At 40.7% G+C, this 22,545-nt stretch overlaps 1 protein-coding gene across 21 annotated transcripts in view; it reads right to left on the bottom strand.

The window, feature by feature from the left end:
• The window catches only part of NFE2L2 (NFE2 like bZIP transcription factor 2), a 186,040-nt gene that overhangs the window by 115,873 nt on the left and 47,622 nt on the right, over window positions 1-22,545 (bottom strand). For 19 of the 21 annotated variants that reach the window (XM_051849400.2, XM_051849399.2, XM_070070626.1 and 16 more), the window contains one exon: window positions 1,826-1,959. In XM_051849400.2, the coding sequence (XP_051705360.2) occupies window positions 1,826-1,959 (134 nt within the window). Of the gene's footprint in view, window positions 1-1,825; window positions 1,960-14,125; window positions 14,265-22,545 lie in introns of all 21 variants that reach the window. The other 2 variants (XM_070070627.1, XM_070070628.1) reach the window with 1 other exon arrangement.

Here is a 22,545-nt window from a genome sequence, read left to right as displayed (position 1 = left end):
AATGAAATCTCCATTGGGTTTTAAGGAAGCTTCATTAGGCAGCACAGTTGATTACATCATTGGTCATTGGTGTTTAACTCAACCTTCAGTCCCTCTCCCTTCCCACAGAGGTTGGGGGTGGGGTTGAAAGTCTCAACCCTCTAATCATGCCTTGGTCACTCTGGGGACCAGCTTCCATCCAGAAGCCAGCTGGATGGAAGCCATCCCCAGCCACCAGTCATCTCACTAGTATCTAAAAGGCACTCTTATCATGCCAGAAATTCCAAGGGTTTTAGGAGCTGTGTGCCAGGATCAGGGGTGGAGAACAAATACATGTTCCTTATTATATCACAGTATCACAGGGAGGAATAGGAAACTGAATGAAATATAAGGAAGAGTTCATAAGAGGGTAACTCATTGGAAGGGCCTCCCTCTTGGGCATCATCAAGGATATCAAAGGTCTAAGGGGTGGTGGATCAGGTAGGCAGCATGAATGTAGAATTAACAAGGGAGGAAGAATATTCAGCTTTCTCAGAATTCACTTTGGCCTTCAAGGTTTCTGGGTCTCCTATCCCTGAGTATTGACTCCAGGGACAGACTCAGAACTGAGGGCTGTGGCTGCTGTGCCCCTTGCGATGGATGTAGGCCAGAGGCTGGGTGCTACTCAACATCCCAACTTCCTTCATTTCCTCATATACTGCATTATCTACTGTTTCTCTGCCTGTTCATTTTAGGGCTCAATTTTGTGTCTAAACTTAGAGCCCAGACAAAACCATTCAGTGGCTTTGGAGCATTAAGAGTTGCTTTGGTAAATGCAGAAAGCCTGGTCCACTATCATATTAACTAATTTCAACCATGCTAATGATCAAAGGTACTCACTCAAGGAAAGATGTGGCATTTACAGTAAATTCTGATATTACCTCTTTTATTAACAAAAAACAAGGACAGAGACAAAATTTTAAAATTCTTTGATACATTGCAAGTTGATTTTTTGAAAAATATGAATCAAGATCTGCTTAGTTTTTATTTTGGCTTCAGGTTGGCATATTTATAGACTGTTTATCTTTACTCCCCATGGCAATAATTTATTTTGTTGCAGTTGGTTAGAGAGGTACTGGTCACATTTCAGCTCTGTCCAGTTCATTACACATGCACAATTTAGTATTCTTGCAAGCACTCTTGAGCCTTTAAAATGCCATGCATTGCAAGGGACAGCTTCCTTATGTTCTCCCTGTCAGCAGATTTTGTTGAGAGCATCTTGCTGGTAGACCCCATTTTATTCTTTAATGAAGAGATTCAATGAACCACTGAAGGGTAAAGTTTAAAAAAAAAATCCCTAGTGGGGCTTTGATGTAAAGTATAAAGGTCTTCTCTCTGAGTCTGTTCCACTGCTTTTCTCTTACATTTGTAATTCAACCATAAATTGCACACTTTTAATGAAGTGTTACCTTCATGCTAACTTCCTAAGCTTCAGTGTGGCAACTGGTGACACAGGGATCATTTTACAGCAGGTTCAAAGCATCAGTTGACAGGAGGGTTGGTAAACAGCATTGCTAATAGATCTTAAATGAATCCAACACTTAAAGAAATCTAGGTGGCTTGGAGCTTGGCCGTTATCAGGTGTCCCGTGCAATGATGCTAATGATCACGCTTACGGGACACTCTGGACAACCTGGGGACATCACTGACATTATTTTTAAGACAACAGGAAATACACCTAAGCATAGGTAAGATGCAGGAAGGGATCCTTTTCTTTACTCATTGATAGCAATTTGTCATTAGTTCTTTGCATCCTATGTAATCGATTACATCTATTTGGGGAAAAAATAAGTGTCAGTCATCATACCTTGTGTTCTGTTTCTTGAAAAAAATAAATAAAAGGAAGGGTGATTTGGAGTAGAGGGCAGTTGATGGCAGTTTGCGTCTCCTGAAGCCAGCCTGCTTCAAATTCCTCTTGCATTTTCTCATCTGTGCTGCCATCTAGAGAGGAGAATTAGAAATGCACAAAAATAAATGGGAAGCCCCAAGATGGAGTTAAGGGAAAATAGATATTGTATATTTTATTTATTTGTAGAAAATGGTAAGAAACACCTATGAAATTTGGTGGCTCTAACTATATGTTTTTCTCCTCTTTCTCGCTATAGCTCCCAGATACAAAACAACAGTTGGGTATCTGTTTATCGGTTTCGTGACAACATTCCAGGCATTGCTGGGAAGCCATTTCCGGGATTCAAACTGGTCTCTTCTTCTATGTGTAAAATTTAATTGTGGAAACTTTCTGGGACCTCTGAATTGTCAGGCTGTGGGCTCATTTTTCTATCATTAAAATGGCACTGGAAAAATGCTTATACTTCTAGTCCTGTGGGTTGTGGAGATGAAATAGAGTATTTTTATGAATTAATAAGAGAAAGAAGTCTTTTCAACATAGCAGGGAAGTCTCCTGAAGGCTGTGGTTCCACTGAACCGGCTGGTTTATAGGTGAAATGGGGGTCAAATACATTCTGTACAACAGTGCTAGACAGGCTTCCTTTGTCTTACCAATATACACTGTGAACCTGCAAGAGAGGAAAACTTTTCCTAGTTATTTGACCTTGTATTCCTGAGCTTTTCACAGAACTGGGGTTGTGCGGCGCACAGTTTAAGAAATACTGCAACCAGGAAAGGAAGCTGGTCTGCTCTGTGCACGCTCAAACTTCCAGTGCTCCCCTGCCCTGTCTCGTTCCTTCTTTCTGTGTCTACATACTTTTCGAAGCTTTGTTTTGGTAGAGTTTTGAGTAGAGATTGAGGCTGTTAACTACTTGGTTTTTGTCTAGCAGGTATGTAATTGCTACTTCCAGGCAAGACAGAATAAGATAGCTTAGGGTAGATTTCCTCTCTCAGCACATAGTGAGATGGGCTGGTGACTTTGCATGATTTGCTGTGCTCTGACTCTGGCTAAGGGGCCCCTGAGAGAGGAAAACACAGCCAACTACAATATGGGCTTTGCGTCTCTCCAATCATCAAGCAGGAGGAGTGTTGAGTATACATTTTATAGAAGCGACTGAGGCCCAGAGAAGTTAATTCATTTGTCTAATAGCTTGTAAAAGGCAGGCTTGGGATTCCCATTCTGTCCAGTCTGGCCCCAAAACTTTATTATTTGTTTTCCTCATGGTTGGGTAGAGTAAGTTTAGGAAATGTTTGCATACTTGATGATTTCTGTAACTTAAAATGTCCCTTCCATAGATAAAGTGATGGTCTTGCCAGATTTATTCATCATAACTTAAAGAATAGGGCTTTGCTCCTGAAGAGCAAGGCCAAGTTCATCCATGGAAAATGGAAAGAGCCTGAGAGAAATGCTATTTAGCAAGAATCCATTGTTAGAGCATTTCTTTATTTTGTTTAAAACCTCAAATGTCAATAGTCATAACTATTTATTTATATTAATTCTGGAAAGTGACATTCTTGGTGAAACTAACTGAGCAATATTGGTGCCTCTCTTTTGGGAATTTTTCTGCATTTTAAGAACAGAATATATAACTCATGCTTTTTAGAAAAAAAAAGTTTAGCCAGCATTGTGATATACCAGATCCACTTCAGATCCAGCTCTCTGCTACTGTGCCTGGGAAATCAGTGGAAGATGGTCCATATGTTTGGGAGAGCTGGATGCCATCTACATGGGAAGCCTGGATGGAGTTCCAGGCTCCTGGCTTCAGCCCAGCCTAACCCAGGTTGTTGAGGCCATTTTGGGAGTGAACCAGTAGATTGAAGATTCTTCTGTGTGTGTGTTTCTCTGTCTTTCCTTCTCTCTCTGTTGTTCTGCCTTTCAAATTAAATAAATATTTCTTAAAGATAAAAAAAGATTTATTTATTTGAAGGCAAAGTGACAGAGACAAGGAAAAGGAGTAGGAAAGGCAGGGAGGAAAGGAGGGAGGGAGGGAGGGAGGGAGGGAGGGAAGGGGAGAGAGAGAGAGAGAGAGAGAGAGAGATCTTCCATCAGCTGGTTCACCCCCTAAATGGCTGCAACAGCCAGCTGGGCTGGGCTAGGCTGGGTGGCAGGGAACCAAGACCTTGGGTCATTTTCTACTGCCTTCACAGGCACATTATAGGGAGCTCAATCGGAAACAGAGCACAAAGGCCTTGAACCGGCATTCTGATGTGGTATACAGGTGTTATAAGCACTGGCTCAATCAACCTGCTATGCCACAACAATGGCCCCATATCCTATGCTTTCGACTCAAAAAGCAATACTGGGGCCAGTGCTGTGGCATAGTGGGTAAAGCTGTCGCCTTCAGTGCCAGTATCCCATATGGGCACCAGTTCTAGTCCTGGTTGCTCCTCTTCCGATCCAGCTCTCTGCTATGGCCTGGGAAAACAGTGGAAGATAGCCCAGGTCCTTGTGTCCCTGCATCCATATGGGAGACCTGGAGGAAGCTCCTGGCTCCTGGCTTCAGATTGGCTCAGCTCTGGCTGTTGTAGCCAGTTGGGGAGTGAACCAGCGGATAGAAGACCTCTCTCTGCCTCTCCTCTCTCTCTGTAACTCTGACTTTCAAATAAATAAATAAATCTAAAAAGAAGCAATATTTAGGTTTATATATTAATGATAATAGTGACAAAATGCTGTCCCTTAAAAGAGGTACACATTATTTTCATTTTATGGAAGCAACTGAGGCCCAGATAAGTTAATTCATTTGTCTAATAGCTTGTAAAAGGCAGGCTTAGGATTCCCATGCTGTCCAGTCTGGCCCCAAAACTTTATTATTTGTTTTCCTTATAGTTGGGAAGAGTAGTTTAGGAAATGTTTGCACACTCACATACATACATAGGGGACTATAAGCTTTGTCGGACAACTTCAGTTCTGTTTAACAAACTAAACCCAGTGCTTAGCACATGCTTGACATGGAGTTCCTCAACAAAGCTTTGCTCAATGAAGTACGCACATATTATAATGTTTGGGATTAGGTGGTGGGCCCACATGAACACTTCTTGTTATTTTTTGCAAGATAATTCAGTTATGAATCTGTAAAGGAGAAATAAGGTAAAAGTTATTGCAGGTCTTTTGAAAGTAAGTCTTGTATCTTCAGGAAATAGTCATATTTGCAAATATATTTTCCATTTAAACCTCAACAATTAACTAATCACTTAGCAAGTCAGTCTGTGGATGGTTAAGAACCTTCCCTGTACAGTTGTTTGCTCATTCTCCAAAAAATTGATCTCCTAAAAATGCTTTAAAAAGTAGGCTTGAAAGAAAACTAGACTTGAAGGCAAAACCTAACAATATTTTGTATTGTAATCCTAGTGTCCTGTTCCACAATAGTTACACAAATATCTTAAAAGGAAAAAAAAATTGGGGTGAATGTGAGGAAAATGAGAGTTAGGAACATTGGCTTTCACCCCTTGACTGGTTATATGAACTTGAGCCAATCATTTCTCTTTTTTGTTCCTCAGTTTCCTTATTTGGAAGCCAGAGATGCTGACCCAGTTAACCACGAAGGCACCTCCAGACACTAATTTCCAGTGGATGACACTGGGGTCATTCTTGGTATAAACAAAGCCACGCTTCCTTGTGTCCACAAGGGGGCACTGTAGTACCAGTGCAGTGGCCTCAGATTTTCAATTTATCCAATTCCGGTGACTGCTTTTTCCTGAATTTATTCCCCTGAAAAACATTCCTTACCTTTCTTTTTAAAACTTATACTAAAATGTATAAGATTTAATTCAATAATAGCTGCTGAATAAACCTAGGAAGAATTTAGGTCAATGATTTATATAGCTTAATTGTGGAAATTAGAATTATAGAACCATTTGCATATATAGTAAGGTTATAAGACGTAGAAAGAGGTTAGGAGATGCAAAGCATGTAAAAGGAGGACCTTGAAACTTTTGTAAAGGAGAAGAAAGCAGAACAAATTCTGTAAACAACAAAAGCATGGACTTAAGAAGTATGCCAAATATATGTGAAGGCAATTATACCGACAGTAGAAAAGAAGGCTTAAATAGATATACTATGTTCCTGGATAAGAAATATTAGTGTTGTAAAAGTATAAAATTATGTCCCATATACATTCACAAAAACCTAATAAGATATTTTGGAAGACTGATAAAAATTTTTTTTTTTTTTTTTTTTTTTTGACAGGCAGAGTGGACAGTGAGAGAGAGAGACAGAGAGAGAAAGGTCTTCCTTTGCCGCTGGTTCACCCTCCAATGGCCGCCGCTGCAGCCGGCGCACCGCGCTGATCCTGGCAGGAGCCAGGAGCCAGGTGCTTTTCCTGGTCTCCCATGGGGTGCAGGGCCCAAGCACCTGGGCCATCCTCCACTGCACTCCCTGGCCATAGCAGAGAGCTGGCCTGGAAGAGGGGCAACCGGGACAGAATCCGGCGCCCCAACCGGGACTAGAACCCGGTGTGCCGGCGCCGCAAGGTGGAGGATTAGCCTATTGAGCCACGGCGCCGGCTCGACTGATAAAAATTTTAAAATTCATTGAGAAAAATTTAGTAAAAAAGAGTCAAGAGAAAAAAGATTTAAACTTTTGAGAAGAAAGAGGATTTGAACCACCATATTTTTAAATAAATGATAAAATGGCTGAAACCAAAACAGTATCATATGGCAATAAAATAAACAGATCAACAAAACAGAAAAGCATGTCCAGAAATGAAACAAACAATGGTGTCCTGACTTACGTCTCTCTTTCTCAACTGCCATCATATGTGCATTTGTGAAAGCGTGTGTGTTGGCAACACAGCCTCTTGATACTTTTTCTAGTGATGAAAGTGAAGTGAGGCAGCTGTTTCTTTTTCTACTCAGCAAGAACATCAGCCCATGACTGAAGTTCGTCCAGAGGGATTCTGACAGTGAATCCAGAAGGAATGAGACAAAGGTGCAAGGACCATGAAGCTAGTTACAGAGATGGGGATGATGTGAAAAATCCAGGGGGAGAAGAACATCTGGAGGCGGCAGTGTCACCCAGAAATCTGCCTAAATGCTTCTTCAACACTTCTTGGCTGAGATCTGGTAGCTTTCTAACCAGACAGTGGTCCTTGGCAGCCTCCTTTGGTGCCTGTTACATGAGCCTGGTTTTTAACTTTCCCATAGGTTTTGTGAGCTACTTCTTTCTGATACATTACTTCTATTTCATCTACTTAGAATTGGTTACCAATACTTGTAACTAGGAAACCTGACTTGTTCAGTAACTGGTAATGGGGAGTCAAACCACAAACTCTTTAAGGAAATCTGGTTATTCAGAGAAGATAATAAACACCAATTAATATTCAGAGATGGAGCTGTGGAGCCCAGGGTCTTTCATAGTGAAACAGCAATTGAACTTAATGCCTGTGAACATTAGGACTGGGGTGGGCATTAAAGACTAGCCTGTGGGGTCCTGACTACTGTTGTCATATGAGGGAGGTCTATGGAGTTCAAGAGCCATAGGCTGATGTCACCCTCTTCAGTTGCAAGACTGACAAGTGAAAAATTCCCGAGTTTTCATTGTAAAACATGAACTGAAACCCAAACTGTGAATTTGTTAAAAGAAACTCTCGGCCGGCGCCGCGGCTCACTAGGCTAATCCTCCGCCTTGCGGCGCTGGCACACCGGGTTCTAGTCCCGGTCGGGGCGCCGGATTCTGTCCCGGTTGCCCCTCTTCCAGGCCAGCTCTCTGCTGTGGCCAGGGAGTGCAGTGGAGGATGGCCCAGGTGCTTGGGCCCTGCACCCCATGGGAGACCAGAAGAAATTCCTGGCTCCTGCCATCGGATCAGTGCAGTGCACCGGCCGCAGTGCGCAGGTGGCGGCGGCCATTGGAGGGTGAACCAACGCAAAGGAAGTCCTTTCTCTCTGTCTCTCTCTCTCTCACTGTCCACTCTGCCTGTCCAAAAAAAAAAAAAAAAAAAAAAAAAAAACTCTAATATCCCCAGGATTGAGATAACTATGAACCAATATTTATTTTGATTGATCTCTTGCAAATCAGTTAAATTTATCTTCTTACCCAAATTCTTATAGGAACATAATTAAGTCACTGATCTAGAAAGATTAGGATCTCTAAAATTAAAATTGATATAGAGGAGAATTTGGAAAACAGAAAACTCTAACCCTCAAATTCCAAGACTTCTAGCAGCTGGAGTTTTTGCTTAGGAGGTTTTGTCTCCTTTGAAGATGCTGAAACTCCCTACTTAGAGGTAGTTATCTTATAAGAGGAGACCAGTTCTCTTATACCCTAGTTTCAACTTGTACTATCTCCAGATCTACAATTAGTATCAGATTCTAGAGGCCGATTCCAAAGTGAAACTTGGAAAACTGCAAGAGGCCAATTCTAAAGTGAAAACTTGGAAAAATCTGGCTCAAGCAGCAAAGGAAGTGAAGAGCTTTGCTAACTAATCTGTGGAATGTGGGCTAGATATTTGAGAATGCTGAATGAAGATGAGGAGAACACAATTTCAGATTAACTTGCAATTTCTAACAGGGCTTACAAGAGATTGTGGACTAACTGCTCTACCTTGAGAAACTGGGAACATTCTGTTTACCATATAGGTCAATCAAAATCTGTATTCAGTGGTAGCTTAGGCAAAATGAAATTGAGATGCAAATCTCTTTGAGAAAATGCAAAAAGACAAACTTTTAAATTTCAGGAGACAACAGTGTTGGAGTAGATTTATCATGTGACTCAACCATCTACTTCACCTGTATCTTCCAAACAAGTTGCGAAGACACTCTTCACAAAGGCTTTGAGAAACAAATCTGTTAGAGAAGGGTCGGCATATTTGAAAAGCGCTTTGAATAATGTTTTCTGTAGGCCAAGGGTGATGGTTAAAGAGGCTACAGTTGAGTTTGGCTTATTTAATTTGGCAGGATCAAATAGAGTTGTGGCCAAAGTGGCAGCATTTAACACTTACATAAGGCTAACTTCAATGGTAGTAGGATCCAGGTTAAAATCAAAATGCTCTGGCCCTTTGGTTCTTGGGATATGCTGATTGTGGAGTCCTTGGACTGGAATACATAGAATACATACACAGTTCACTGAAGTCCTACTTAATTTGAATGGTAAACAAGCAAACAAAAAACCTTTAGATCCAAACGGAGAGACATTATCCAATTTCCAGACACAAATCAGTTCTCAGACACAATTTAAGGAAATCAGGGTACTCAGGAGGAAATGCCTACTTGATTCTTCCTCCCAGCATGCAAGGGGACATGTGACCATTTATTAGGATAACTGTGAGTGATGAGGAAGAAATAGTTTGCTTTCTTTTGGCATAATTACAATAGTATAGTTCCATCTTTTTGCCGCAAGGTTACATCACTTTTGGGCTCTGGGTCACAATTAAGTCTGCAGAAAGCTACTTATTTCCTCATCTCACTAGACATCACACTGACATACTGGATTGTAAATACCATACAGATGGGGACAAAAGAGTGGAAAGTAATAAATATCCTTGCAACCTTGTAAAAAGTATGTGACAGCTAGAGAGTGGGGAGTTTTCAAGGGTCCAGTGGTAAACAGAATGTTCGGCTCTTATTTTAAAGTGCAAGATGAACTGTTGTATTGAGCTCTTTATCAATAATGAAGAAACACTATGATCTCTTTGGATTTTTAGAGGTTTGCTACTGAGTCCCAGTGGAATTCCTAAACCTAGGACACAAAGTGACTTCACAATCCTAATTGCCCCTGATGATCAAAGTATTAGCTGAGACACCTAACTCAAGCTGAGAAATATAGCACCAGACCTGGGCTGGTCATAAAGGCAAGTAAGTTTAAATAAGCACATTGCTCCTATTCTCCTGTTGCCTACTCCTGCTATACTGCTGTTCCATCTGGCATGCCTCATGGGGTATTCACTACAACCAACTGACCAGGAAGGAAACAATTAAAACCCTGGTATACAAATTCTTGATTTATTTTTTGACAGGCAGAGTGGACAGTGAGAGAGAGAGAGACAGAAAGGTCTTCCTTTGCCGTTGGTTCACCCTCCAACGGCCGCTGCACCACGCTGATCCGAAGGCAGGAGCCAGGTGCTTATCCTGGTCTCCCATGGGGTGCAAGGCCCAAGCACCTGGGCCATCCTCCACTGCACTCCTGGGCCACAGCAGAGAGCTGGCCTGGAAGAGGGGCAACTAGGACAGAATCCGGCGCCCCAACCGGGACTAGAACCCCGTGTGCTGGTGCCGCAGGTGGAGGATTAGCCTATTGAGCCGCGGCGCTGGCCACAAATTCTTATTCCTGGCTTGGAGTAGACTACTTTAGCATTTGTTGCTTACTCAGACACCCAGAAAGACCAGGGACAACAACCACCCTCACAATGGGCAGAACTTGAGATAACATATATTCTGTCTTTCAGTTTGCCTGGAATTAGCAGGGCCTGATGGCTTGGTAAATTGCTTAGTGACTAGAACAGGTAAGATTGGTAACAAGGATGTTTGAGAAAAAGATAAGTGAAAGGACTTCTAGAAATGGGTCAGAACATGTGGAGACGGTATCTCAGATTAGCATTGCTTTTCTTCTTCAGAAACTTTTTCTAAAATTCTTTCATGTTCTTAAAACAAGGAAAACCAGAAGGCAACAGTCTGGCAGTAGAAAAAAGTATGCAGCTGGAAGAGATTACCACCAACTAGATCTGACATTAGATCTCACTTTACATTCTGAAAATAAAAGGGCATGTAGATGAAGGACTAAACTAGTGGTTTTTATATACTCAGGGATGTTCATCACTAAAAGGAAAAGTAGAGATGATCGAGTTCCCTGATCATCATGTTAAAAATTCTAATTAGCTTTCGAATTTACAGTGAAGATTAACATGTACATCAAATAAACTTGATCCTGCAGCCGTTGAATCTGGCAATGTGAGTAAAAAATTCCACCTCTTTCCTTCCTCATTCTTTCCTTTAAAAGCTCCCAGACTCCACAGGGTAGGGTTTGGAAGGCATGAATCCAGTCCTTTATTTTAAAGAATGAGAAAACATACAAAGAACTGACTTGATTTGTCTCAGGTCATAGAGTTAGTTAGTGGCATAGTTAGAATAAGAACTAAAATCTGCTTCTTAAACTACTGCTCTCCAAATGAGCACATTCCTTCTGTAATGGGAATATGTTCAATTTAATGACAATTCCACTCTTCTGTATTATTTAATCTGTAACTCATTATGACAGAAAAGCACCACTCTTTTCTATTCTTCAAAACATAGAATACCTAATGGTAAGACAGACACTTCATTGGAAAAAAGATTAAATACTTGGATGCACATTTGTAATTTGTATCATAAAACTCTCTTCCCTAAGACAAGGAGGGGGCTTCCAGCTATAAGAGGCAAACACTATATTAAGCACATTGTATTCATCATCTAACCAAACACAGGCAGCTCAAGTCTTTGAAAGAAGCTATTGTCTCCAGCTGTGAGTCTTCTTTTATTTAAGATTGCCTGGTCCAATAAGGCAGCCACTAGTCACATTCGGCTCATGGACACCTGAAATCTGCCTAGTCTGAACTGAGATACCCTGTGAGTATAAAGCACATACCAGCTTTTGAAGACCTGGTACAAAAAGAATGTAATATATTTTATCAGTAACTGAAAAACATCGATTACAGGTTAAAATGATAAGAGTTTGGAAACATTTGGTTAAAATGTATTAGTGAAGTTAATTTCACAAAGAACTGGTTTGAGGAGGCGCCATGCTATATGATTCCGACTATATCACATTCTGTGGAGAGCAAAATGCTGGAAGCAGTAAAAAGGGCTGTGGTTGCCAGAGTTGGAGGAGTGGGAGGGATGAATAGGTGGAGCATAGAGGATTTTTAGGGCAGTAAAACTCTTCTGTATGATACTATAGTGGTGGATATATGTTGTTATATGTTTACTAAACCCCTAGAACTACAGCAGCAAGAGTGAACCCAAATGTAAACTATGGACATTGATACTGATGCACCAATGTAGGTTCACAAATTGTTAACAAATGTGCTACTATATTGGAGATACTGATAATGGGAGAGGTTGTCCACGTAGGAGCAGGGGATATACAAGAAATCCGTATCTTCCTCTTAGTTTTGACTTGAGGCTAAAACTTCACTTGATCTTAGCCAAAAGGCCGAGAAGTGATTGAAGCTAAAACTCTGAAAAAGTTTTTTTTTTTTTTTTAAAGTCTATTAAAAATTAGGGGCAGGTATTTGGTGCAGCAGTTACGAAGCCATCTGAGACACCCGTCATCTCATGTAGGAGTGCCTGGTTTGTGTCCTGGCTCCTCTGCTTCTGATCCAATTTCCTGCTAATGTGCATCTTGGGAGATGACAGGTAATGGCTCAAGTACTTGGGTCCTTGCCACCCACATGGGAGACTTGGATTGAATTACTGGCTTCTTGCTTTTGCTTGGCTTAGCCCTGGCTGTTGTGGGCATTTGGAAAGAAAACCAGTGGATGGAAGATTTTCCTTTTACTTTTTAAAAGTGTGGCTCCCAGAAATGTAAAATTACATATGTAGCTTACTTTATATTTTTATTGATCAGTAAGGGATTTGGCAAAGGAATGGAAGCCAAATCAATGGAATTTGGTCAATGTTTCTTAGAGCTCACTGGTGTCAGAATTCTAAAGATGGCAGTTACTTCACAAGGGTATCATGAGGGTCAGATGGGTTAATAAGTAGTCACGGTGGTCCCAATGGAATTTGGAGTATAAAATATTTGCTTCCTTCCCCCCAAAAATGTTATCTTTAACAAGAAGAAACAGGCCATCCTCTTTCCTTCAGAATCTCCAAATTTTACCATGAGAATAGCAAGGGAGCTCTTCCTGATCTCACAGCTTATTGTGAATACAAGTTACCTATCCCACTCTCTGGATGGTCTTTTGTTTCATCATAAGCAGGACAGACAGGATGAAGAACTGTAAATTAGGTCATTTGATGGGTTTTGGTCCCAGCCTGGTAACTGCATGCTGATCTGATTGTCTAGTTTTTTTTTTTTTCTTTGAAATTGTACTTAAAAACCCCCAGTGCTTTGAGGTTCTTCAGGTTATTTCCTCTCTTGGAAGCACCCCCTGCAAGCCACTTAGGCTGGAGGTCTTTGATTCTAATAAATCTTTTTAAATCCCTCTGCTGTCAGCTTGGAAATTCTTTTCCCACGTGAGGCAAAGAACCAAGGTAACAATCATTTCTCTGCCACCGTTTTCCCTTAACAGTATGAGCTGTTGAGCTTTCATTTTTGCCAAAATCACCAGCCACAAATTGGAATTTCATACTTTCCATAATACATTGGAATGACAGTGCACTTGTCCTTGAGGGTGGGGACCGTGCCAGGATCTGTCTGTAACACAAAGCAAGTTCATTGCTGGCATGGGGTAATCATGCTTTAGAAATCAGATGGCTAACAGCTCTTCAGTGAAGTTACAAATAGGCCTTCTGGTGAGTTAGTTTGAACACCAACATTTATTTTGGAAATGTGAGCTTCATATCACTTTATCATATTCTTCTCAGTTTTATTTCACTATAAAATTTTAATCCCTCCACCTTTAACCATTAATGTAGAGGAAGGTAGAGTATAATGAGTTGATGGTATTCCATATATGTGATGTACAAAATTTTAGATCAGCTATAGATACTTTTAATTATATTCATTAAATCACAGGTTTCTAACAGGCCAGTACACATCAACATGATAAAATCATAGTTAATCAGAGACAAGTATGAATATTATGTTTCCCAAATTAACGTTTCCCTTGGAATTCTAGGCTGTAGGGGAATTCCAATAAAGTAAAAATAAACTGCTAAGACATAATCAAATTATAGTTGTCTTTGAAATGACAGAGAATGTGAGTGCTACATAAGGAAACCATAGCTTTCAGAATCATACCTGCTAAAATATACCAGAAAGACGAGTGATGATGCTCAGTTATATAAGCGTCTTCTCAGATTTGTTCCCCCACCTCCTCTGGTTTCGATGGTATCTCCTATGCTCAAGTAGTCATTGTTAGCACCAATTTTACCTTTCAAATGTCTCTTAAGTCCCTCTGTCATCCAATCTTTTCAGGATATTTTTGCAAGGTGAATCCCTTAGTTTACCTTGGATGCCTGGAATACCCCCACCCTTTTTTTAAATGCAATTTATTATTTATTTACTTGTCTATTTTTTATACTTGAAAGGCAGAGAGAAAGAGGCAGACACACACATACATACACACACACACACACACACACACACCTCCCATCTGCTGGTTCACTTCCCAAATGTCTCCAATAGGTGGGGCTGGGTCAGGCCAAAGCCCGGAGCTTGGAACTCAATCTGGGTTTCCCACATGGGTGGCAGGGACACAAGTACTTGAACCATTACCTACTGCCTCCTAGGGTGTGCATTTGCAGAAAGCTGGAATCAGGAATAGAGCTGGAACCCAGACCCAAGTACTTCAATATGAGATGTGGACATCTCAAGTGGTATCTTACAACCTGAGCCAAATGCTTTCCCTGGGCTAGCCTTTAAGTAATTAATTTCCCAGTAAGAGCGCTTATTGAACTGTTATTGTTTCCACTCCATTTTACTGAAGTTATCTATCTAAATATCCTAAAGATCTCAGTATATCATTAGCCTGCTCAAAAACACTGCAGATGGATCCCACAAGCTACTAGATAAAGTCCAAACTTCATAACAAAACATTCAGGGCCTAATCTCAATTTATCCCAGACTTACATTCTGCCTCTCCCACCACACTCTGACCATGAATATCAAAGTTTATGAAATGTATTAAAAATGCATTAATTCTTCTAAATTTTTACAAATTGATAATAGTGGGATAATTGCTAGGATTTCTATAAGATATAAGTACTAGACATTACTCAAATATACATCTATTACTCATGGAAAGTTTATTCTATGTATTTCCTTTTGGTTCCAAGTAGCAGAAACCTAATTTGAATTAGCTTTGGCAAAGATTAGAAGCTATTGGCTTGTAGATCCCAAGGAAGGGTTACAAGCTAACATAAGATACAGACAGGGGTTCAGTTGGACTTTAGGAACAACTGCAGGAACTCTATTGCCACCAAAATTCTGTCATTCACTTTGGCCAGCTTCCTCCACTCCCACTGAACACAGAATTTCCTCTCGAAGCAAAAAACAGGGACACCAACAGCATTCTTGGTCAGTGTTCTTTAACAACCATGTGGCTGACTCCCTTTTGATTCCAGCTTGAAAAATCCAGAGGAAGGCCTGTGATTTTACTGGCATTGATCAGGTGTCTTCTTCTTGATCCATTAGGTTTAACCTGGGCAGTAAGATCATGCAAGCACAGAAAAGGTCTGGCTGGAACCATGTGAGTGTGGAGGGGGAAGGGGATATCAGCTCTCTCTCTTTTTTTTTTTAGAAAGCTTTTATTTAATAAATATAAATTTCATAGGTACAGCTTTAGGAATACAGTGGTTCTTCCCCCCAATACCTGCCCTCCCACCCTCACTCCTGTCTCACCTCCTACTCTCTCTCCTATCCCATTCTTCATTAATATTCATTTTTAACTAACTTTATATACAGAAGACCAACTCTATACTAAGTAAAGATTTCAATAGTTTGCACCCACACAGACACACAAAGTATAAAGTACTGTTTGAAGAGCAGTTTTACCATTAATTCTCATAGTACAACTCATTAAGAACAGAGGTCCTACATGGGGAACAAGTACTCAGTGACTCATGTTGTTGATTTAACAACTGACACTGGGGCCGGAGCTGTGGTGTAGCAGGTAAAGCTGCTGCCCGCAGTACCGGCAACCCATATGGGTGCCAGTTTGAGACCCAGCTGCTGTACTCCAATCCAGCTCTCTGCTATGGCCTGGGAAAGCAGTAAAAGATGGCCCAAATCCTTGGGCCCCTGCACCCATGTGGGAGACCCAGAAGAAGCTCCTGGCTCCTGGCTTCCGATTGGCGCAGCTCCAGCTGTTGTGGTCAATTGGGGAGTGAATCAGTGGATAGAAGACCTCTCTCTCTCTCTCTCTCACTCTCTCTCTGTATGTAACTCTTTCAGATAAATAAGTAAATCTTTTTTTAAAAAATTGACATGCTTATTTATGATGTCAGTGATCACCCGAGGCTCTTGTCATGAGCTGCTAAGGCTATGTAAGCCTTTTGAGTTCACAGATTCCGTCAGTATTTAGACAAGGCCATAAACAAAGTGGAAGTTCTCTTTTCAGAGAAAGGTTACCTCCTTCTTTGATGGCCCCTTCTTTCCACTGGGATCTCACTCACAGAAATCCTTCATGTAGGTCAGTTTTTCCCACAGTGTCTTGGCTTTCCATGCCTGAGATGCTCTCATGGGCTTTTCAGCCAGATCCAAATGCCTAAAGGGCTGATTCTGAGGCCAGAGTGCTGTTTAGGGCATTTGTCATTCTATGAGTCTGCTGTATGGCCTGCTTCCCATGTTAGATCATTTTCCCCTTTTTAATTCTATCTGTTGTTATTAGCAGACACTTGGTCTTATTTATGTGATCCCTTTGACACTTATTCCTATCTTTATGATCAGTCACACACTTAAAATGATCACTTTAACTAGTAAGACAGCATTAGTACCACCCAGCTTAATAGGATTTGGAGTCCCAAAGCAAGTTTTTAGCTTTACCCTTAGGGGTAAGTCTGTGGGAATGTGTGTCAAACTGTATATCTCCATCCTCTCTTATTCCCACTCTTATTTTTTACTGGGATAATTTTTCAATTGGATTTAAACACCTAATATCAGTTCTTAAGAAAGAGATTTGGGGGAAGGCAGTATCACAGACATCTGTCGTTCTAAGTAATTCTTAAGAAATTCAGTGGAATTAAATTTAAAAGAGCTGAAAATGATACAATTAATTATATTTAAATTCAATTACATTTACTGATTGATCCCAGCTTGTTAGCTGGCTCCACCAAAATAGATTTTAAAGTCTGTTAGGCTTACAAGTTTGTACTCATAATTTTCTTATTCTACCTTTTTATTTGCTTGTAATCATATTGGTTCCAGGTACTGATAATTTTGTTTCCCCATAGTTATAACTCATGTTTTTAGCTTATTATTTTGGCTAGAACTTCCAGAATCATATAAAATCATCACTTGTGTTATTGTGAAGTTTCCAGAAATGTGTATAAATAAAGGCTTGTAGGGGTAAGAAAGGAAAACAGTATCTTCACTGAATGATTATAAAAGTTCCTGTTGGGTAAAAAAAGAACTTAAATCACTTTCTACCAGAGCAATAAAGAAACCTCATTGTTACAGGGAAAGGTACTTTGGTCCTCTGTGAAACCAGATGTTATCAGAAGTCTTCTTAACTTTTGTGCAAACTTCCTTACTAGTGTCTGGTAGGAGAATTTGCCCAGAACTTCAAAACAGGTCTGTGCCTCCAAAGCACAGCTATTGGGTGCTTTGCAGAGGCTGATAAAGTCTATGTGGTTGGCCTTTTTGAAGACATCAAGCTCTGAGCTATCCATGCGCAACGTGTTAACAATTATACCAAGAGACACCCAGCTAACATTCTGCACATGTGTAGGGTGTGTAGGAATCCACTGTGATGGGAACCATTCCAATATTTCATTCTCAAAAAGAAGATCTTCCCATTATTGGAAATTTTGAATGTTAGGTATTTTTTCCACCACGGGATCAAGTATGCTCATTTGAATATCAATAGGGGACTAGGTGTTGGCAGTTTTCCATTTTCACTTGTGTGTGAATTTTTAATATAAAGCAGGGACATAAAGCATTCATGCAAGGCAAATGTTTCTGTGAACAAGTTTCAGCAGTTTAACTTTGTAGCACAAATCAACCTGTTAATTTTTTCTGGACTATGCCACAACAGAATTAAAAAAAACTTTATTATTGATAGCAACTAAATGGTGTTAGTAGCATTTTTATCATATAGTAGGTATAATACATTTGTTATGCTTTTCTGAGTTGCTGTGCCTATGAGTACATGTTTTTATTGTTGTCTGTCTTCCCTGATGTTTCTGTAAGTTTGCTATTAAAATACACTAAACTATTAGAAAAAAGAGAAAACCAGGAAAACATAAATACAGAATATCTGATGATATTAAGAAATTATTGTTAATATTTTAGGTATGCTAATGGTATTGTGGTCACATTTTCAAAACTGCTGGCACTGTCCAGAAAATTTGAACAACTCTTTTTTAAAGATTTATTTATTTATTCGAAAGTCAGAGTTACGCAGAGGGAGATAGAGAAAGGGAGAGAGAGAGAGAGAGGTCTTCCATCCACTGGTTCATTCCCCAATTGGCTGCAATAGCCAGAGCTGCACCGATCCGAAGCCAGGAGCCAAGGAACTTCCTCTGGGTCTCCCAGGTGGGTGCAGGGGCCCGAGGACTTGGGCCATCTTCTACTGCTTTCCTAGGCCATAGCACAGAGCTGGATCGGAAGTGGAGCAGCTGGGTCTCGAACCGGTGCTCATATGGGATGCCAGTGCTTCAGGCTAGGGCGTTAACCCGTTGCGCCACAGTGCTGGCTCCGAACAATTTATTTATAATTATTATAAACTGCTGAAATTTGGTCATGAAGCTTTTAACTTTCTTGAATGCTTTAAGCCCCTGAATATTTTATATCAAAAATTCACACACAAGTGAAAATGGAAGAACTGCCAATACCTAATTTCTGTCCCCTAATTTTTTCCTTTCATATGAATACTGACATAATATTTGTAGTTCCAATGCTTCCGGACTGCTTCACTGTGATACAGTGGCAGTGGGGGTGGGCCCGACAGCAGGTAGGTAGGTAGAGATGAAAAAAGAGCTGCTGGGAGGTGATGACAGTTGTGGCTGAGGGATGAGTCACTGTACTGTGCATGTGTAAAATTTCCCATAACAAGTCAACAAATAAGTTAATATTTACTTAATACTGCCCTTGGAGGCCATACACTTAAATCCCCTCATTTTACAGTTGGAAAGAAACTAAGGTCTAAAAAATTCAGTGCATGAGAAAAGCAAGGACTTTGGGAACTCACTTACTACATTAGTCAAGTGACCTGGGACAAATGACAGGCAGCCTCTCTTTCCATTGGTTCTGTTCTTGTGGATGCAACCAACTATAGAAAATATTTGACTGAAAATATTCGAAAGAAAAGAACTCTGTCCTGAACATGTATAGACTTTTTCTTGTAATTACTCCTTAACAACGTTTACACTGTAGTAAGTATTATACAAAACCTAGAGGTGACTAATTGAAAGTGTAAGGGGAGTGGCGGCCGCTGTGGCGTGGCGGGTAAAGTCACTGCCTGCAGTGCCGGCTTCCCATATGGCACTGGTTCTAGTCCTGGCTACTCCACTTCCGATCCAGCTATCTGCTATGGCCTGGGAAAGCAGCAGAAGATGGCCCAAGTAATTGGGCCCCTGCACCTGCGTGGGAGACCCTAAAGAATCTCCTTGCTCCTGGCTTCAGATCTGTGCAGCTCCGGCCATTGCGGCCATCTGGGGAGTGAACCAGAGGATGGAAGACCTCTTTCTCTCTGCCTCTGCCTCTCTGTAACTCTGCCTTTCAAATAAATAAATAATCTTTTTTTAAAGGTTTTTTATTTATTTATTTGACAGGTAGAGTTACAGACAGTGAGAGAGAGAGACAGAGAGAAAGGTCTTCCTTCCGTTGGTTTACCCCCCAAATGGCCGCTGCGGCCGGTGCTGTGCCGATCCGAAACCAGGAGCCAGGTGCCTCTTCCTGGTCTCCCATGTGGGTGCAGGGCCCAAGCACTTGGGCCATCCTCCACTGCCTTCCCGGGCCACAACAGAGAGCTGGACTGGAAGAGGAGCAACCAGGACTAGAACCTGGTGCCCATATGGGATGCCGGTGCCGCAGGAGGAGGATTAGCCAAGTGAGCCACGGCGCTGGGCCCCTAAATAAATAATATTTAAAAGAAAAAAGAAAGTGTAAGAGAGGAAGGGTATACATGGGTTATATGCAAATACGACCCCATTTTATAAAAGGGCTTGAGCATCTGCAGATTTTGGTATATGAAGGGGGTCTTGAAATCAGTCCCTCCTGGATATGGAGAGACATAATGCACTTAACTTCTCTGTGCCCATTGTAGTCATCTGTATAACGAGGCTAATGGCACTGATCATGAACAGTTATTTGAGAATGTAAAAGAACAATATCTGTAATGTGCCTATCACAGAGAGCAGAGTTGTGCCCACTAAGTGGCAACTGTCAATATGAAGAGTTTAAGACAGCACAGCTTATAGCAGCTCAGCCAGATCTAGAGCGCAGGCTTCCTGATGAACAGTTCTGCCCTATCACATTACTAGAGTAACAGGATTTTGATCTGTCAAAGGAAACGATCACAAGAACTTAAAGGGGCCGGCATTGTAGCTAAGCAGGTTCAGCCACTGCCTGCAGTGATTTGAGTCCCGGCTACTCCACTTCCGATTCAGCTCCTTGCTAAAGTGCCTGGGAAAGCAGCAGAGGATGGCCTAAGTGCTTGGGCCCTTGCACCCACATGGGTGGCCCAGATGAAGCTCCTGGCTCCTGGCTTCTGCCTGGCCCAGCCTTAGTAGTTGCGGCCATTTGGGGAGTGAACCAGTGGATGGAAGATCTCTCTCCCTGTCTCTCCCTCTCTCTCTCTATAGCTCTGCCTTTCAAATAAATAAAATAAATCTTAAAAAAAAAAAAAAGAATTCAAAGAACTTAATTGGCTTCTAGAATCAGGTACCACTTTACTCCATAAAATAGATTAAGGGTTCTAACAGGAGTCACTGTGCACTTATTCCCCATGTAGGATCTCTGTCTTTAAGGTGTTGTACTATGTGAATTAACAGTAAAACTAGTATTCAAACAGTACCTTATACTTTGTGTGTCTGTGTGGGTGCAAACTGTTGAAATCTTTACTTAGCATATACTAAGTTGATCTGTATATAAAGATAATTAAAAATGTATATTAATGAAGAATGGGATGGGAGAGTAGGAGATGGGATGGTTTGCAGGTGGGAAGGTGGTTATGGGGGGGAAACTGCTATAATCCAAAAGTTGTACTTTCAAAATTGATATTAAATGAAAGTTTAAAAAAAAGAAAAAAAAAGAATAAGTGTTCTGATGGGCTGAGTAGAAGATGGCAGTTTCATTGACAGAGAAGAGATGGAAAAAGCAGAGACAAAGAACCAAGAGAGAATGGGTCATTTCACAGTTTTTTCTTCTAAGGCAGCAATGAGGAGACCACAGTAGAAAAATACTTGGTGGGTTAACAACGTGTTACTGCAGATTACCTATTTTGTGTAAGGATTAAGGCAGAGGGAACTTTGTTATCATGCCAACTGAAACTGGCCTGTTTGAGAAATTTGGTTGTTAGTCTTTCTCCTGAAGGTCACGTCAACAGCTTAGTTTTGGTTTGGTAACATGGAACTTTGGCATGAGTGACTCCACTTGGATTTTTAATCTGCTCTTTTGGGGCCCAGTACAGAAGCTTAGTCCAAAACAATAGCCTCCTATATATTTTTTAATTAAATGCCATTTAAAAAAAAAAGAAACACTTGAATGAAAATTAACTGATGTTTAGCAAGAAGGAGTTTCATCTGAAAAAGGTTTGTTTCCTTAGATGTGATGTGATACCATATCTTCAATGACGGCAGCAATATAATTTCACCTGACTGTCAAGGCCTCCTGCATCCTTCCCCACGTTCATCTGTGGTTCAGTGCGGGTGATTTAACAAAAGGAAGCTCCTTTAGGAGGCTTTCTACTTTTAAATCTGTAATGAGAGGTCCCATAAGCAACACAACGAACTGTAGATAGTAATCTGACTTGACCCATCTGACTTTGATAGATAGGTGCAGAAATGGGATTAGAAACTAATATAAGGATTTGGTGAATACATTATTTTTAGATGTTTATGCATTATGGAAGATGATTTCTACCTCAAAGACTACAATGTGCAGTATTGTGCTTCTTCCAAGAATTAACAATAAGGAGCTTTCAAATTATCATGTGAACTATTGCTTTTTCCTTTTTTATGTTTATTTATTTACTTATTTTGAAATGTCAGTTTCAGCAGCTTCCCTTGGCCAGATGCCCTTGGCATTTTACACTTGTGATTTGAGGAAAAGCTGTAGAGTTTTAAACATACACCACACCCAATGTATGTATGTATTTGCATTTCTTGGTTTGTTCTCTATGTTTGTAAGCCTCCCTGCTTCTTTCTTCTTTCTCAGTAATTTTCACAAGAAGGGCAAAGAGGACAGAATGTCTCTGTTCTCTACTTTTTGGTGGATGTGAGGGAGGATATATTATGGAATTGAATAGAAATGATAGATTAAAGAACTCGACTACTATGCCAATAAAAAATTCATTTCATTTAACAAACACCCAATATTGGGATAAATGCTGAGGATACAAAGATGATTCGGATAATACATCACTCCAGCATACCTGCCCTTGGAGATCAGTGTCCAACAGGTTAGGCAGATGGGTATCAAAACAACTATACCATAACTGCTAAACATGAGTAGAAAAAAAGTGCTTTGGCAAGAGGAGGGAAACTCTGACAAGAAGAGGTAGGCTTTCAGAGACAAAGTGGTATGTGGTTGGTGCCTTTAGGAGAACTTAGTTCAGTTGTCTGAGAATCAGAATTTAAGACTTGTCATTCTAAGGCTGTTAAGTGGTTCCAGTATCTAAGGGAAAT

Source organism: Oryctolagus cuniculus, chromosome 3 (assembly GCF_964237555.1).
Source record: "Oryctolagus cuniculus chromosome 3, mOryCun1.1, whole genome shotgun sequence".
Taxonomy (NCBI): Eukaryota; Metazoa; Chordata; class Mammalia; order Lagomorpha; family Leporidae; genus Oryctolagus; species Oryctolagus cuniculus.
The sequence above is the reverse complement of the archived record's forward strand: the minus strand, read 5'-3'. Positions and strand labels throughout refer to the sequence as shown.